Here is a 19,080-nt window from a genome sequence, read left to right as displayed (position 1 = left end):
GGATTGTTTTTCCTTGCATAGTTTCTGGCAAGAATTTTTCGATTTTCCGCAGAAGCCCATATGCCATGCGCGTTAAAGTATTTTAGCGATGTGAGACGCCCGCTATCGATGGCACTATCGATAGTGGACGGGCCGCTATCGAAGGTGTCTGCTGCTATCGATAGTGGCTCGATAGCGCCCAACCATCGATAGTGTCGATAGTGCCATCGATAGTTCTCCACCTCTAATACAAATAAAACGAAATAGAAAGATGAGAATAAACACAAGAGAAAAGAAAATGGCTAGAAAAACAAGAAACAAAGAAAAAATGCAAAAAAAAAAACAAATGTATAAGTTTGAAAATATTATCAATAAAATAATAGTTATATAACAATATAATTAATAGTTATTTAAGTTATTACTCACCTTTTTATCACAACCCTATCCACTTTCACAAAAAAAACACTTCTTTTATTTTAATTGACGTCCGCGTTGCTCAACCGTAAAACGTAAAGTGATATTCTTCGCGACATTCTTCACATGTGTGTGCAAAAGAATGGACAAATTCTGTTGAACTTTGTCGTATGCCCTTATGTTACAGTAGGGGTTCAAAAAATAGCACATAAAGTTTGGATTACATTCAATGGATTTAAGCCAGCATGAATACATATTCCTATACATTACATATTCCTATTACATGCCTAAGCATTATACAAAATATAGGAATCTGTTATAATTACGAAACAATTTTTATACCCTTGCAGAGGGTATTATAATTTCAGTCAGAAGTTGGCAACGCAGTAAAGGAGACATCTCCGGCCCTATAAAGTATATATATTCTTGATCAGCATCACTAGGAGAGTCGATCTAGTCATGTCCGTCTGTCCGTCCGTTTCTACGCAAACTAGTCTCTCAGTTTTAAATCTATCTGCATGAATTTTTCCCAAAAGTTCACTTTCTATTGCAGGTAGTACATAAGTCGGAACGAGCCGGATCGGACGGCTATAGCATATAGCTCCCATAGGAACAATCAGAAATAAATAAAAAACAAGAAAGAAAGCAAACTTTGGCAAGCCGAAGTTCATATACCCTTGCAGCTATTGCAAGAACTAAATATTTTTGAAAACATTAAAATTATGATTTACTTGCGTACATGCTTAAAAACATTCAAGCTATGATGATTTCCAGCTCAATTATTAGATAATTCTTTTATATATTTTTGATTATTTCTATGGGAGCTATATGATATAGTCGTCCGATTTGGATGAAATTTAAACCGTAATTCTGAAATATTTAACCATTACTATATGCCGGATCGGACGACTATAGCATATAGCTCCCATAGGAACAATCGGAAAAATAAATGAAAAAAAATTATAACTTTGCTGTTTTTTAATTTTTTTTTATTTCTTCGACTTATGGTAATGAATCAGTTTTTTATATATTTTAATTTTAGGTAATAATATATACACGATTACATGATTTCTTTTCAAAGCGAGATTTTGTTTTGAATTATTGTCTTACATTTGCCGGCGCTATAGTTTCCTCTGCCACTGTATTCACAAGGAGTAACCGAACAAAACGGTACTCTAAAAAGCAAACGACAAGAACAAAAGAGAAAATGCAAGAAAGCGCGAGGTCTTTTTCGTTTCTTTTGCATTTCTCGCCACTTGCATTTTGATTTTCAATTGGAATAGCTGGTGCCTCTGTGCTTTGTGAAATTAATATATTCTTTGCGGTTTTAATTTTCAAGTAAGTATAGTGTTGATATAAACAAACTAAATAGGATTTCCAATACTGTTAATAAAATAACATGAACCAAACACAGGATTAATTTAAACAATATGTGATGTGTACCTGCGCCAAAAAAATATTAAATTTATTAACACTTTTAACAGTCTTAAAAACAGTGTACGGTCAAAACAAATGTAAACAAATTGTTCATAAAACTGTGTGTGGCTGTTAATCAAACAAATTATTATTATTATTGAGTTTTAATTTAATTAATGCGTTTTAAATAGTTTTTTCGTTTAATTCCAGAAAAACTATTTCAAGACAAAAGGTAATTTATATATATTTCATAAATTGAAATCTTTTTGTTTTGTGAACTCGTTTTGTTTATTTGTGTGCTGTCTTTTTTCTCTCTTCCTTTTACTTCTTCCTAAGGTGGACTTACATTTACATACAAGTTGTGTTTTTAGGATGGACCTAAGAACACAAATTAAGTGAACAAAAATTTAAGAAAAATAAACATAAATTTAAATAATTAGACATTACATAAATACAAAATTTAATGATTTAATTGAAAAAAAAAAATATTTTACAAAATAAACACAACTAATATAATTTAAAATGAGGGGAATGTCGCGGTCAAATATTCGCCGTTTAACGAAAAACAAAAGGAAGAGCTTCATCAATCGGCTGCTAGAGCTCTTACTTTTGATACAGAAAATAATTCTGGAAATGAATGCCCAAATTTTGGGAAACACGAATAGGATAAAAGTGCATCAAACTATCCTTTTGAGTATGATACCTATGAATCTCCGTGAGAAATTATTAGAATGGTACCATAATGATAATGTTACTGGAGCTCAACTTGATGCACTTTTAAAAATGTTTGAATTCGGAAAATCTAGATCTTCAATAGGATATTAAGTCCAAGTTTGATAATGGAGCTTAATTATGGCGGTACTAGGGACAGGGAAGGTTTTGCGTCCTACATTCATTTAAATGAAACATTATTGGGTAAGTGTTTTACAAACTTAAAATCATATTTTTTAAAAAAAATTACATATTTCCTTCTCATTATTATATTTTGTATTATATTTTCTCATAATTATATCACAAAGGAGGGACGGCTACCGCTTAACCGACCACATAAAAGACCTTCGACTGGCCTTCACTAGGGCTAAGAACAAAACTTACAAGGCTAAAAGTATAGCAGAAAGGATAAGAAAAGATAAAAACGACCCGGAGTAATTAAAGTACTTTTAATTAATTACAATAAATTTTAAATCAAACGTTTATAAAAAAAATTAAATAAATAAAAATTGGAATTGAAAAAAGAAACGGTTCCCAATAGCTTTTTTGGGAACGATAATATTTGCATTCTTCGGTAAGCCTATTAGAAGGCATGCTTTGGAATCATACTAAATGTGTTCTTGTGGAAGTGATCAATATTCATTCTTTAGCTGTGTTACGCAATGTTTGCTTTGGAAGCTATCCAGAAAGGTTCCCGAGGAACGTTTCTAAGTTCATTCTAACAGTGCGCTGTAGAATGCTTCCTACGTAAAGTACAAATGGAAGGGAAACCCGAGCGTTTCCGAAGTTGAAACTACCTTCCGATGGAACGCATTAAGACTCGTTCTTAGATCGGTTATAAAAGAAGGCTTGCTTTTTGTCCCGTCTCGAACAAAAAGGAAAGTGAGCTTTCAGGGATCTGGAACGCGTTTATCGCATGCAAAGGAAGCGTAAAAGAATACATCCTGGAAGCGTGTTATTCCCGACTGGGGAGATCTTGGTTTATTTGGTTGCTTGACCTTGCATTTACAATACATACATATGTCAGAATGTATATTCATGTACACATGAATATAAAAAAGGCATTAAGGTATAAATGAACATTTTGCTTTTATTCTCTCTCCTCTTTCTCTTCCTTAACTAATTCAAAAGTTGATGTTGTTCAGCGTTCGTAAATATTACTGCACTTTAACAATTGCATATGTATGTATGTATGTATGTATGTATAAAAAAGAACACACACATGTTTTGTGAACGCACGTAAATGCATGTTTATTATGTGTACACATGTGTCAACTTTTAATATTTCCCATATTCATAATATATATGTGAATGTTTCAAATAAATTGCTTAAATGTTTAAATCAAATATAAAGTAACATTAGTTACATTATGTTAATAAGAAACCCTTTTTCATAGGAAAAACTACGATGTCAAACTTCATCTTAATCCCTCTTTGCAAATTTTTATTTTCTTTGAAAGTTTTTAACATTTTCCATATTCAAAACAAATTGCTTCATGTTTCGGATAAATTTCTAAAATGTTTAAATTAAATATAAAACAACATTCATTATACTATACCAAATTTCAGATTGTTAAAATAGTAAAAATAAGGATGGAAAACTTTGATAATAATATGAGGAATATCTTTTTAAATATTATTCTCTTTGATTTAATTATGTTCATAATTGACCGAAGGTTTAACTATGTTTTCTATTGAAATCAATGATTTTTATAATTGATTCGAATACGAAAATATTATGTTAAATCAATTATAAAAATGTTCGATTTTTGAAGACGCCCGAAAAACCCTACAGGCAGAAAGGGCACTTAATAACTACATAAGTAACAAATGAAAAATTTTCAATCATTTGGATTAGTATTAAAAATCTTAAAAAATATAAACAGATAAAACGAACTGGCAACACTTGGTCTGAAGAAGAAGACGAACAGTTTTTACATGTAATTAAAAATACGCCATCCACAATAGCAGTCTCTCCCAACCCAAACAGGCATCAGCTTTTTCATGCCCGAAATCTTTTTGAATTAGATGACTTTTTGGAATTTGGAATCAAAGATCTAGGACGAACAGTAGAATTGAACAGGCAATATCATCAGCAAACAAAACATATGTATTTTTTAAATTGCTTAGTGGATACACTTTCGGGGTAAATTCCAGGAAAGGTCTTCTGCTTTACAAAACGTTTGCCAGAAGTAGGCTAGAATAATCATGTTCTTCATTTAGCAAAATGTCCAAAACAGCTATGGATAAAATAAAAGTACAAACAAATTTCAGTCTTAGACGCGTACTCGGCTTAATAAAGTGTACACCGGTACCGATCTTATATCACATGGCGGCGGAGTTTCCGCCCGAGTACAGAATTTGTTTTCAAATGGCAAAAGAATTGATAAAAGTTTTTGCCTATGAGTTGCCAGCCATAGATACACTTGTATCCAATAGTGAAATTAAAACTAGTTATGCCAAACTAAATAGAGTCTTTAAACATATCCTAGATCAAGTTAAAATCTGTGATACATTACCTGTACATAATAGTAAAACAAGGGTAGACCTAGATTTCTTTAAAAAAAAACATTAAAATTATGATTAACTTGCGTATATTTTTAAAAACATTGAAGCTATGTTAATTTACAGCTTAATTATTCGATAGTTCCTATGGCAGCTATACGACATCGTTTTCCGATGTATATAAAATTATAAACGTTATTCTGAACTGTAAAATTATTAAAAAGTCAAAAAGAATTAAAAACAAGAAAGAAAGCAAACTTCGGCAAGCCGAAGTTCATATACCCTTGCAGCTATTGCAAGAATTAAACATTTTTGAAAACATTAAAATTATGATTTCCTTGCGTATACGTTTAAAAACATTGAAGCTATGATGATTTGTAGCTTAATTATTCGATAGTTATTTTATTATTTGTTATTGAGCTGCAAATCATCATTGCTTCAATGTTATTAAACCTATACGCAAGTAAATTAAAATTTTTATACCCTTGCAGAGGGTATTATAATTTCAGTCAGAAGTTTGGAACGCAGTGAAGGAGACGTTTCCGACCCTACAAAGTATATATATTCTTGCTCAGAATCACTCGTAGAGTCGATCTAGCCATGTCCGTCTGCCCGTCCGTCTGTCCGTCCGTCTGTCCGTCCGTTTATATGCAAACTAGTCTCTCAGTTTTAAAGCTATCTGCATGAAACTTTCCCAAAAGTTGTCTTTCTATTGCAGGTAGTATATAAGTCGGAACGAGCCGGATCGGACGACTATAGCATATAGCTCCCATAGGAATTATAACTTTGCTGTTTTTTAATTTTTTATTTAGTTCTGCGATATAAAGCAATGGTTAAATATTTCAGAATTATGGTTAAAATTTCATCAAAATCGGACGACTATAGCATATAGCTCCCATAGGAACAATCGGAAAAATAATTGAAAAAAAATTATAACTTTGCTGTTTTTTAATTTTTATACCCTTGCAGAGGGTATTATAATTTCAGTCAGAAGTTTGCAACGCAGTGAAGGAGACATCTCCGACCCTATAAAGTATATATATTCTTGATCAGCATCACTAGGCGAGTCGATCTAGCCATGTCCGTCTGTCCGTCCGTCTGTCCGTCTGTCCGTCCGTTTACATGCAAACTAGTCTCTCAGTTTTAAAGCTATCTGCATGAAACTTTCCCAAAAGTTGTCTTTCTATTGCAGGTAGTATATAAGTCGGAACGAGCCGGATCGGACGACTATAGCATATAGCTCCCATAGGAACAATCGGAAAAATAAATGAAAAAAAATTATAACTTTGCTGTTTTTTAATTTTTTGTTTAGTTCTTCGACATATAGCAATGGTTAAATATTTCAGAATTATGGTTTAAATTTCATCAAAATCGGACGACTATAGCATATAGCTCCCATAGGAACAATCGGAAAAATAATTGAAAAAAAATTATAACTTTGCTGTTTTTTAATTTTTTGTTTTGTTCTTCGACATAAAGCAATGGTTTAATATTTCAGAATTATGGTAAAAATTTCATCAAAATCGGACGACTATAGCATATAGCTCCCATAGGAACAATCGGAAAAATAAATGAAAAAAAATTATAACTTTTCTGTTTTTTAATTTTTTGTTTAGTTCTTCGACATTTAGTAATGGCTAAATATTTTCGATTTACGGTTTAAATTTCATCAAAGTCGGACGACTATATCATATAGCTCCCATAGGAACAATAAAAATATATAAAATAACTATCAAATAATTGAGCTGCAATCATCATAGCTTCAATGATTTTAAACTTATACGCAAGTAAATTATAATTTTAATGTTTTCAAAAATGTTTAATTCTTGCAATAGCTGCAAGGGTATATGAACTTCGGCTAGCCGAAGTTTGCTTTCTTTCTTGTTTGTTTTGTTCTTCGACATAAAGCAATGGTTAAATATTTCAGAATTATGGTTAAGATTTCATCAAAATCGGACGACTATAGCATATAGCTCCCATAGGAACAATCGGAAAAATAATTGAAAAAAATTATAACTTTGCTGTTTTTTAATTTTTTTTTTAGTTCTTCGACATATAGCAATGGTTAAATATTTCAGAATTATGGTTTAAATTTCATCAAAATCGGACGACTATAGCATATAGCTCCCATAGGAACAATCGGAAAAATAAATGAAAAAAAATTATAACTTTTCTGTTTTTTAATTTTTTGTTTAGTTCTTCGACATTTAGTAATGGCTAAATATTTTCGATTTACGGTTTAAATTTCATCAAAGTCGGACGACTATATCATATAGCTCCCATAGGAACAATAAAAATATATAAAATAACTATCAAATAATTGAGCTGCAATCATCATAGCTTCAATGATTTTAAACTTATACGCAAGTAAATTATAATTTTAATGTTTTCAAAAATGTTTAATTCTTGCAATAGCTGCAAGGGTATATGAACTTCGGCTAGCCGAAGTTTGCTTTCTTTCTTGTTTGTTTTGTTCTTCGACATAAAGCAATGGTTAAATATTTCAGAATTATGGTTAAGATTTCATCAAAATCGGACGACTATAGCATATAGCTCCCATAGGAACAATCGGAAAAATAATTGAAAAAAATTATAACTTTGCTGTTTTTTAATTTTTTTTTTAGTTCTTCGACATATAGCAATGGTTAAATATTTCAGAATTATGGTTTAAATTTCATCAAAATCGGACGACTATATCATATAGCTCCCATACAAATAATAAGAATATATAAAAGAACAATCAAATAATTAAGCTGCAAATCGTCATAGCTTAAATGTTTTTAAACATATACGCAAGTAAATCATAATTTTAATGTTTTCAAAAATATTTAATTCTTGCGATAGCTGCAAGGGTATATGAACTTCGGCTTGCCGAAGTTTGCTTTCTTTCTTGTTTGTTTTAAAAAATATTTAATTTTTGCAGATGCAAATAAATGAACAGGAAGTAGCCGAAGATGGCGATAACGAAAACGACGGAGAAGCGCAAGCCGATATGGTTAAGCTGGGCTTGTGCGAACGCTTTTATACCCGAGCTGTGGCGAAGTGTTTATGAATTGAACTACCTATATATTACACTTGACATTCACCAATGTTTGCACAGCTTTTCAAGCAAAATTGTTTTCTTTACTTGGCCAAATATTTTATGAACTTTTATTCCTACACCCATCCCCAACCTTACCCTATAACTGAAAAACAAGCGTTACTTTAAGAGCAGCTCATTTTTCATAAAGAGCCCTAGGTTTTGAAAACCTAACAAATTTATTGACGTGTTTTTTTCTCCGCATCTAAATTTGTTATTTAGGATATGGTAAATGTTGGTGCCCTTTGTTTTAAAACATGTGCAATTGGTCTTGTTTTCAATAACACTTAATACACTTGCGTGTGATTTTTAAATTTCAGTCCAACGTTTGCCAAGCAGTTAACCCTATGAAGTAAGCTAAGTTTAAATGGAAAGTTAATGCCAATTGTATTCTAAGTATATGCAAAATATGCTAATTAAACAACAAATTGTTATTGAACAGGCTTTGGCGCTTCTCTCCAATAATGGTTTTGTAAACGGAGAAGATTCTTTCCACGTCACACTATGTAATTGGAGCAAATTTATATTTTTTATAATATTTTCGATTTTGACAGGTTTAACCCCACACAAATCTTCAGCTCTGAGATTGGAAATCTTATTTATTTTTGAAATTCTATTGAAATCTGGATTTATTTACCTCCGTTCCAACGTCACCAAAAACAATATTTTCAGATTAAACAATTGCATTGACTTTGCCAAAGGCAGTCCTTTCGTTTCCAATGAAATTATAATTTCTCCAACTCTCTCAAAATTTGATTTTATATATATGTAAAATCCGTATATAGTTGTTGATTTTTAGCCAGTTTATTCTTTATGGATTGCATCTTCGGGATTAGGCGTTTCAGGTATCTAAAATGAAAATTTAAAAAAAATATATTTGAAATATTATTTGTTCAAAAAGGTTGTTTCACCTCTGTTATTCCGTCCATATTGTCTGCACAAAATTATGCCTTTAACCATTTTCCCCATCTGGTTGGGATGGGTAGCTTCCTACTTAATATGTGCTTGTATACAACGCTATAGCGTTGTACTCTAAGCGGAAGTTTTACAAACATTTTTTTTACAAATGATTTGAACGAGTTAGCGATAGGAAATTATGTTCTTCCTTTTTCCGCTATTAAGTTTAAGCCGTGTGCCAAGATTATCTGTGATTATCTGTTTTGTTTAAAATATAATCAAAAACTCATTTTTATTGGTCCCTTTCTTATACTTTACAAGTAGAATTAAATTTTTCAATAAAATATATTTGCATATTTTGAATATATTTGGCATATATTTTGCATATTTTTAGCTTATTATTCCTTTCTTTTTCATATCTTTAGCATATGTTCTGCATATTTTTGATAAGACCTCGAATTCGATTATTTTGGGTCGTAAGTTCAATTCCCGTGTATGCCACTTAAGTTATTCGATGATCTCATTTGATTCAAAACTTATGATTTTGCCAAAAAGTATCCAGTCTTTATCTTCAGTATTGAAATCTTTGAAATATTTTCTTTGAGAAAGAATGTTTTTTGAGGCATGACAACGGGAACTGACCCCCCCAAAATATCTTGTAATGAAATTGGGTATATATTTTTAAAAATGTTCTTTATTAGCAAATAATGAGGTATTCCACTAAAAGTACAAAATACCGATTTAAAACCCTATCCCTGATTGTTTCGTCGCCGTCTTTGCTGCTGCCTCCTGCGCTGTTGCTGGCGGCGGCGCCTTTGACGTTGTTGGCGCCTGCGACGTTGGCGGGCCAAGCGCCGACGACGGGCGGCGGCCCTGCGTCGCCGGGCGGCCGCACTGGAGGACGTCGAGGAGGAGGTTGTGGTGGTGGTCGTGGTCGTGGTCGTAGCCGTTGTGCTGGTGTCGGTATTGGTCGCGGCGGGCGTCGCTGTTGCGGACGACGATGACGCGGTGGTGGAGTCCGATGCGGTGGTGCTCTCAGTGGCCGTGGTAGAATCATCGCCGAGCCCCTGCTGGGCCAGCAGGAGACAGCTGAGAAGGCCCAGGAGCAGAACGTACGTGAATCGCATGCTTATTGTGTTTGACAGATTTGATCACATCCGCCGGTTTTTATAGCAAAGCTGAGTAAGGGGTAATTACACAGAAGCGAGTAAACAGAAATTGTTGGCTTATAATTGGCGATTTTTACAAAGACTTAGACGTAAGAAGTAACAAATAGCTAAGACCATGTGAGTATCGAGACAAGTTAGTAAGTAGTATGTATCCCGTTACTTCCGGTACATAATCAGATTCTCAAAGGTTTAATTCAATACTTTTGAACTATTGCAGCACGATATTTTTAAAAATAATAATGTAATACCCTTATAATTTCAGTCAGAAATTTGCAACGCAGTGAAGGAGACATTTCCGACTCTATAAAGTATACATATATACATATATATTCTTGATCAGCATCTCTAGGAGAGTCGATCTAGCAATGTCCGTCTGTCCTAGTCTCTCAGTTTTAAAGCTTTCTGCATGAAACTTTCCCAAAAATTGTCTTTCTATTGCAGATAGCATATAGCATACAGCTCCCATAGGAACAATAGGAAAAACAAGAAAGAAAGCAATCTTCCGCAAGCCGAAAATTATATACCCTTGCAGCTATTGCAAGAATTTAATAATTTTTAAAACATTTAAGTTATGATTTACTTGCGTATGTGTTTAAAAACATTGAAGCTATGATGATTTGCAGCCCAATATTAGATAGTTATTTTATATATTTTTATATTTCTATGGGAGCTATATTATATAGTCATCCAATTTTGATGAAATTTAAACCGTAATTCTAAAAAGTTTAACCATTACTAGATGTCGAAAAACTAAAAAAAAATTAAAAAACAGCAAAGTTATAATTTTTTTTGTATTTTTTTCCGATTGTTCCTATGGGAGCTATATGATATAGTCGTCCGGTTTTGATGAGATGTATACCGTAATTCTGAAATATTATTATATGTCGAAGAACTAAAAAAAAACAAGAAAGGAAGCAATCTTTGGCACTTCGGCAAATATTTAACCACTACTATATGTTGAAGGACTAAAAAAAAATGAAAAACAGCTAAGTTATAATTTATTTTTATTAATTTTTTCGATTGTTCCTATGGGAGCTATATGCTATAGTCGTCCGATCCGGCTCGTTCCGACTTATATACTACCTGCAATAGAAAGACAACTTTTGGAAAAGTTTTATGCAGATAGCTTTAAAACTGAGAGACTAGTTTGCGTAGAAACGGACGGACGGACGGACAGTATAGTATATAAGTCGGATCGAGCCGGATCGGACAACTATAGCATATAGCTCCCATAGGAGCAATCGGAAAAAAAAAAAAAAATTATAACTTTGGTGTTTTTTAATTTTTTTTTTTAGTTCTTTGAGATGGTTAAATATTTCAGAATTACGGTTCATCAAAATCATCATAGCTTCAATGTTTTTAAACATACACGCAAGTAAATCATAATTTTAACGTTTTCAAGAGTATTTAGTTTTTGAAATAGCTGGAAGGGGTATATAAACTTCGGCTTGCCGAAGTTTGCTCCTTTCTTGTTAATTAAGACCTAAGATATTTGATATTTTTCTGACAACAAGTATAATGGGAACGGTTTTGGGAGCTCTGGTTTTAGAGCTATCTGCATGAAACTTTTCCAAAAGTTTTATTTCTATTGCAGGCACATCCCGAAAAAAATTCCTTCAACACGGTATAAAATCAAGCCCGAACGGGGTCAAAAAGTGCGTAGTCACAACTGTTAGAACCGGAGACGGGCCTGCATACTTCGAGGTACGTTATGTTAAAAAGCAACGACATTAAAGTTGTATACCCTTGGAGAAAGTATCATACAAAAAACATTGATTTATTTGAGTAGAAACGGACGAAATAACCGACGGACGGACAGGCATGGCTGGATCGACTCTATGTCGTTTAAAAATTGTATATTTTTAACATTCTATTTAAACTTATCTTACTTCATAGAGTTAACTGGTTAACATAGGGTTAAAATCCTATGCAAGTATATTAAAAATACTCGTTTGGTTTGATATTTAAAACAAGATCAATTGTAAATGATTTAAAACAAAAGAAGCCAACATTTACAACATCCTTAATAAAAAATGTAGTTCCGGAGAAATCCACGCCAATAAATTTGTTAGTTTTTCAAAAACCTTAGCTTCTTTATGACAAAGTAAAGCCTATTTTTCAGTTATAGGGTTAGGTTGGGGTTGGGTGTAGGAATATAAGTTCATAAAATACCAGCACAGAAAATATTTGGCCAAGTAAAGAAAACAAATTTACTTGAAAAGCTGTGTAAACATTAAATTTTTTTGTTACCTTATACCTTACCTTGGTAAGGAAATATGAGGCTACCTTTTACCTTACCTATAGGTAAAGTTTTTTATTTATCTTAAAAAGATTTTTAATGGGTATTTAGGTACTGAAATATTTTTATTCAATTTTGATTTCAAATTAGCTTGATACCACTAAATTGAATTTCGTATTCTTTTCCCCAATATGTAAAAAAAAACTGCAAATTAAAGTTGATTCCACCGCACTTGCAAGATAAAATAAGTTTCTTGTTACATGTTTTATGGTACAACATATACACAATATCACAATACCCTTGCAACTTCGTGAAAAACAAAACGATTAAATTAAAAAAAAAAAAATATTAAAAATATGTTTTTTTTTACCATTTTTGTACCTTTTACATAACCTAGGTTCATAACAAATTGTGTACATTTTACGTTACCTAAGTACTTATTTTCACAAATACCTTGTACCTTACCTAGATCCAAAGAACTAGTACCTTTCCCAACACTGCACAGTAGGCCAGAAATCTAATATTATGGCCAAAAATCTGCCATTTCTTTCCCTGTACAGCTAGGAAGCTGAAATAAAGCTGACTATCTTCTTAAAAGATTGAACTTTTTAACCAACTAACCAACTTTGCATCTGCATTATCAAAAGTTTAAAAAACAATTGTATTATGATGACGTCATTACGGCCCTTCAGTGTACGCATTATTATATTATTTGTGTGTACTGCCTTTTCTCCAAATAAAGTTCATACCTAAAACCACGATTTTTGAAAACTAAAGCAAGACCGCGCAAAATCGTCGGGTAATTTTGTTAGTAAATTGATCAAATAACTTATTTTTAAAGGTATCTCTCCATTTTCAGAGGGTACCCGAAAGTAATTCTAAAGCAAAGTATCCCACTACGAAAAAAACATGATTTTTTTAAGTTTTTGTCGATATTTTATAAATAAGTAAGAAATCCAGATAAACTACATTTTCAATTGGCATTTTAATCAATTTCAATGACTACAAGAAATTTGATTAGCTAACTATTCAATTTTTTTCATTAGATTTTTTTTCTTTATATTCAACTTTGCATGAAATTTGATCATTAACAAGAAAGGAAGCATATATTTATATTGTTCCCATGGGAGCTATATGATACAGTCGTCCGATTTTAATGAAATTTAAACCGTAATTCTGAAATATTTAACTATTACTATATTTCGAAGAAATCTGTTAATTGATCGTTAATAATGTGCATTGCAGGCTAAGTTAAAGTTACTTGCACTGTTTCCGAACTACGAATTTTTTTACACTTTTCTTTAAATTCCATTGTGTCCTCAGCAATGTACCATAGTATCGAAGACTTTTCGAACTAACTTTGACATGAAAACCATGCCTATGTGTGGTGCTTTCATATAAAAGTTTATTATTATTATTCATAACTTTGATATATATAATATGCTTTTGTATCTTATAGATATGAAAAAGATCGTTTTGGTATAAGAAAATTGATATGCAAAAATTGAGGAGAATATACCGAACTGGTATTATCTTGCTTTTTTTCTCTGTGTAACATTTTAATTCCTGCATCTTCATCTAGTCTTTCCTTGAACTCATCACAAACTTTTCCTATTTGGGCATTTCCAAATAAAGTCTCACTAGGAAATTGTTTAATGCTAAATTTAATTGTATTGCTCATCAAATGCTTTACTTTTTCAATAAGTTTTGGTCAATGTTGTTGGAAATGCAGAAATTCAGAAAAATGTATTTAAACATCGTTTAACTTTTACCTTATAAATTAATTTTTTTTTAAATAATCCTTTTTGTTTTGTTCAGAAACAAGTTAAATAGGGATCAACTTCCTAGGGCTATTGTCAACAGAAGATAAATACAAATGGTTATTAAATCATTTCGTATCACTATGGACGACAGTACATGTAGTGACGATGAGCACCAAGAGCGTGTGCATAAAAGACTACTAATTTATAGCTGCAGAATTGAAAATCAGCTGTGATGGTCCGATCGTGACGAGTAATACACATATTGAAAGGTATCGCTAAATGAATGAGAATTGCATACCAAGACTTTAGGAAAGTTGATTGGTTGAGGAGGTCGGTGAAAGTGACATACTAAAAACTTTTTAAGTGGAGTACCTGAGCGTGGATTGGTAAAATATTACGCTTTTTTAACACAATTATCACGCTAAAATAATAAATACCTGTGTAGGCAACATACTTGGATGATGCGGTCCGAATGGAAACATTTTTTTAAGTGTATTTATTTAGTCGAATGCTAATTAATTTTTCGTCACAAAAGTTGATATCAGATGTTTTATATGTTGAAGGTACTATCGTCACGCCTTGTTAAGAGGCGTTTCTGTTTGATAATAATTTAAACTTAATTTGTTTCGAACACATAATTCTAAAATCCCAATTTATTTCCGTTCTAAAAATTTCCCGCCGTTAACATTTGCGATTTCGGCTGATCTCACATCAACTGAAATTGGAAAATTGAAGGTGGATGTGCTCTGTGGAAATCCGAGTTTTTCATTTGTCAAAAAATCCAACCGTTTCCAATGGAAAGATGTGGAAAGATGTCATTAATTTGAAGAATCTTCGAAAAAATAGTGTGGCTGCAAGACTTTTATTTGTGTATATCTAGGGTATATTTTGGTATTATAACGCGTTTGTCAACAGTTTTCAAGGTAAGATGTTTTAGTGCTTAAAAAAATAAAGATCTTTGTAAGTATGAACAAATTAAATTTTTTAAAATAGGAAGTAGTGTGTCATGAAGGATCCATCCCTTATGCAATTTGTAGAGGACCAGAAAATTGATTCCGCCGCCTATGAAATGTATATTGGTTATTATATGTAAATTATAATCAAACGTTAAAAAAATATTAATATGATTATATCTCCTCAATGTTATTCTATAGTGTGGCTAATAAAAACAATTATATAAGCGGTGCTGATCCTGGATCTTATTTTCCCAAGCCGAGAAGATCTCGACTTAAAAGCAGAGTTCAAGGGAGAAGGTTGTTAGGTGAAAGCATTCCCAAGCAAGTAAATTATTAATATTTTAAAATTGGTTGGTAATATTCATTTTTTATCTTAGGGCATCATTAAAAAAATATACATTTAAATTACAAACTAAAAGTAGAAAAAAAAATATTTTAAAATTATGCCAGGTATAAAAAACATAAGTTAAAATGAAAACCATGACAGATTCATATGAAATAATCTCAGCCTTCTATGAAAAAAAAACAGTTTTGCATGAAATAATATTATCTAATACGAAAAAATTTCATCCTGATATTAAAAATACTATAATGATATGGCAAGTTTGATAAGTGCTGCATATCAATCTGGTATTAAATCAAACTTAATTGTCCCGAACACATAATTGCAAAAGCCCAATTCTTTGATACTTGGGATACTGACGGATTTTTTGGTAAGGTTTTAATGATGTGATTGACCTTACAAGCCCAACAGTATTTGAGATCATGCCGCAGATATTGTCGAGACCGACAAGCTGTGCAAATATTTTCTATTGTCGAGCAGCAACGGTGTAGTTTTTCATTACAAGGTAAGTTCATGTCTGGCCCAGATTGCGTATAAAAGCCCACCCAGTTTTCGAGATCAGACATATCACAATGCGGTTCCTATACGTTCTTGTCTTCGGTGTGCTCTTGTGCCTTGTCCAGGCTCAGGATGACACCACCACCACCGAAGCCTCCTCCGAAACCACCACCACCACCGCCGCCTCCTCCGAAACCACCACCGTCGCCTCCTCCGCCGCCGCCACCACCCCCGCCGCCTCCTCCTCCGACACCACCACCAAAGCCTCCTCCTCCACCAAGTCCCCTTCGTCGGCGGAGGCCAAGAGGCGCAGACGAGCCCGCCGCCGTCGCCTGGCTCGGCAGCGCCAGCGCCGCGAGCGCATGAGGCAGCGCAGGACTCAGAGGCTGCGCCTGCAACTGGAGAACCAGCGCCGTCTGATCAACCAGCTGCGCGGATAGGTGAAGCTGGTGCAGATGCCTTGGGAATTAAAGCAATATATATTTTTTTTTTCCTTGGGTTCTTTAATGGAAAAACCAGCATGCAACAAACAATAGGGCTACAAGTATAACAAAACATGAATTTAAGTCAAGAGCCATTCAACATGGAAAGCCTACCTTTTCACCATCGTACATGAGTTTATGTTAAAGAACAATAAAGCAATGTCGACCTTATAATATTTCGGATCATTCCTTTGGTAGCTTTGTGATGTTGTTGTCCGATTTCAATAATCTTGCAAAGGGTATTATAATTTCTGTCAGGAGTTTGCAACGCAGTGATGGACACGTTTCCGACCCTATGAATTATATATATTTTTGATCAGCAATAATATTTGATTATTTTTGATTAAAGTGGACGACTATATCATATACAGTAGTGGGCAGAGAAATTTGATTTTTTACTAATAATTTTAATTTAAGATTTTAAAAGAAGTCATTAAGTACAGACACAATCTTAGAAGTCTTACAGTTACTCAACTAAAAAAGTGGTTGGAGTTCCTAAACTTGTCAAAGGATCTATATAAGGTTCCATCAGAACGCCGACGCAGCGCTACTATAGGAGCCCTGGAAGGAAGTCGATGTTGAATTGAAGAGCAAAATCGCAGGGAGCTGAATCTAGTCCGGGAAGCCATGGAAGAGCTGTTAAGAGAGTATTGTTGACTTTTGCTGAATTCCGTTGTCGATAGGACATAATAACAAGAAAGAAAACAAACTTCGGCAAGCCGAAGTTCATATACCCTTGCAGCTATTGCAAGAATTAAACATTTTTGAAAACATTAAAATTATGATTTACTTTCGTATATGTTTAAAAACATTGAAGCTATGATGATTTGCAGCTCAATTATTTTATAGTTATTTTATATATTTTTATTATTTCTAAGGGAGCTATATGATATAGACGTCCGATTTTGATAAAATTTAAACCATAATTCTGAAATATTTAACCATTGCTATATGTCGAAGAACTAAACAAAAAATTAAAAAACAGAAAAGTTATAATTTTTTTCATTTATTTTTCCGATTGTTCCTATGAGAGCTATATGATATAGTCGTCCGACTTTTATGAAATTTAAACCGTAAATCGGAAATATTTAACCATTACTAAACGTCGAAGAACTAAACAAAAAAATAAAAAACAGAAAAGTTATAATTTTTTTCATTTATTTTTCCGATTGTTCCTATGGGAGCTATATGATATAGTCGTCCGACTTTGATGAAATTTAAACCGTAAATCGGAAATATGTAACCATTACTAAATGTCTAAGAACTAAACAAAAAATTGAAAAACAGCAAAGTTATAATTTTTTTCATTTATTTTTCCGATTGTTCCTATGGGAGCTATATGCTATAGTCGTCCGATTTTGATGAAATTTAAACCGTAAATCGGAAATATTTAACCATTACTAAATGTCGAAGAACTAAACAAAAAATTAAAAAACAGCAAAGTTATAATTTTTTTTCATTTATTTTTCCGATTGTTCCTATGGGAGCTATATGCTATAGTCGTCCGATCCGGCTCGTTCCGACTTATATACTACCTGCAATAGAAAGACAACTTTTGGGAAAGTTTCATGCAGATAGCTTTAAAACTGAGAGACTAGTTTGCATATAAACGGACGGACAGACGGACGGACAGACGGACGGACAGACGGACATGGCTAGATCGACTCGCCTAGTGATGCTGATCAAGAATATATATACTTTATAGGGTCGGAGATGTCTCCTTCACTGCGTTGCAAACTTCTGACTGAAATTATAATACCCTCTGCAAGGGTATAAAAACGCTTATTGTGCTGGCTGAACGTAAACAGCGCCTTTTAACTGCGAAGACTCTGTTTTTGAAGTGTCGAAACGTAACGTTTATTGCAATCAGTTTCGAGCAATTCGTTCGGCTGTGCTTAAATGCGTTTTACTATCTGTTTTCAAGTACCTTAAATTAAAATACAAATTCTTTTTTTTCTTGAGAGAAACTACAAACCAATCGTGTCGATCATAAGGGCAAAAGTGACCATACACTGCTCTTCTTGAGCTTCTTATCCAATAGTATCGATATCAAAGAAATTGCGATCGAAACTTAAAAGATTACATATATTATATATCGACATTCAAACTTAATAATAATAACATAAATATTAAATAACAAGTATTGTTATTGCGAGTGCATTTCAAAAAGACGAAGTCGACGTCATCCAAAGTAACGATTCTGGATATTTCCAACAGCATCTGGCCGTTGTCGGTAGCAGAAGCAATTAAGTCGATTTTTCTTCAGTTGGATCCCATTTGGCTAAGGAAATTCGGATGGATCTTCCGGTAAAATTTCCGTTTGATTCTGGATCATACAATGGGAAGGCTATGTTACTGACGAGTGAAAAGTACGATCAATAACAACTTGCTTTTAGTGGCAACGAGTGGAAGTCGTTTGGCAACAGAACGAGAAGTTTGCAGTTTACTTTCACAGTTTCAGCCGGGCGGTGACCTTATAACCCCAAAAATGATAATTAAACTTCCAAACTCTGCTATCGAGTTGTAAACTCTTTAATGGGAATTATCCTAGAAAATAAAAAAAAATCTACTATCATAATGATACCGAAGCCCGGAAAAGACCGTCGTCCTACAGACCAATTAGTTTATT

General features: G+C 33.0%; 2 protein-coding genes across 2 annotated transcripts; one reads left to right on the top strand and one right to left on the bottom strand.

The window, feature by feature from the left end:
* Nucleotides 1-9,677: 9,677 nt before the first annotated feature.
* On the bottom strand, nucleotides 9,678-10,156 carry LOC108143152 (protein new-glue 3). Its single transcript, XM_017267400.2, has one exon. The coding sequence runs from the start codon at nucleotides 10,126-10,128 to the stop codon at nucleotides 9,751-9,753; it is 378 nt and encodes a 125-aa protein (XP_017122889.1). The 5' UTR covers nucleotides 10,129-10,156; the 3' UTR covers nucleotides 9,678-9,750.
* Nucleotides 10,157-16,021: 5,865 nt separating this feature from the next.
* LOC121467087 lies at nucleotides 16,022-16,622 on the top strand. The gene has a single exon (XM_041708129.1). The coding sequence runs from the start codon at nucleotides 16,044-16,046 to the stop codon at nucleotides 16,407-16,409; it is 366 nt and encodes a 121-aa protein (XP_041564063.1). The 5' UTR covers nucleotides 16,022-16,043; the 3' UTR covers nucleotides 16,410-16,622.
* The last annotated feature ends 2,458 nt before the right edge of the window (nucleotides 16,623-19,080 follow it).

This window comes from Drosophila elegans, unplaced genomic scaffold (assembly GCF_018152505.1).
Source record: "Drosophila elegans isolate 14027-0461.03 unplaced genomic scaffold, ASM1815250v1 contig_208, whole genome shotgun sequence".
Taxonomy (NCBI): domain Eukaryota; kingdom Metazoa; phylum Arthropoda; class Insecta; order Diptera; family Drosophilidae; genus Drosophila; species Drosophila elegans.
Note: the sequence above shows the minus strand (reverse complement) of the source record. Positions and strands in the feature narration are given on the sequence as shown.

Excerpts from the sequence above, each read along its gene's own strand:
- LOC108143152 (XM_017267400.2), bottom strand. The coding sequence starts at position 10,128 with ATGCGATTCACGTACGTTCTGCTCCTGGGCCTTCTCAGCTGTCTCCTG.
- LOC121467087 (XM_041708129.1), top strand. The coding sequence starts at position 16,044 with ATGCGGTTCCTATACGTTCTTGTCTTCGGTGTGCTCTTGTGCCTTGTC.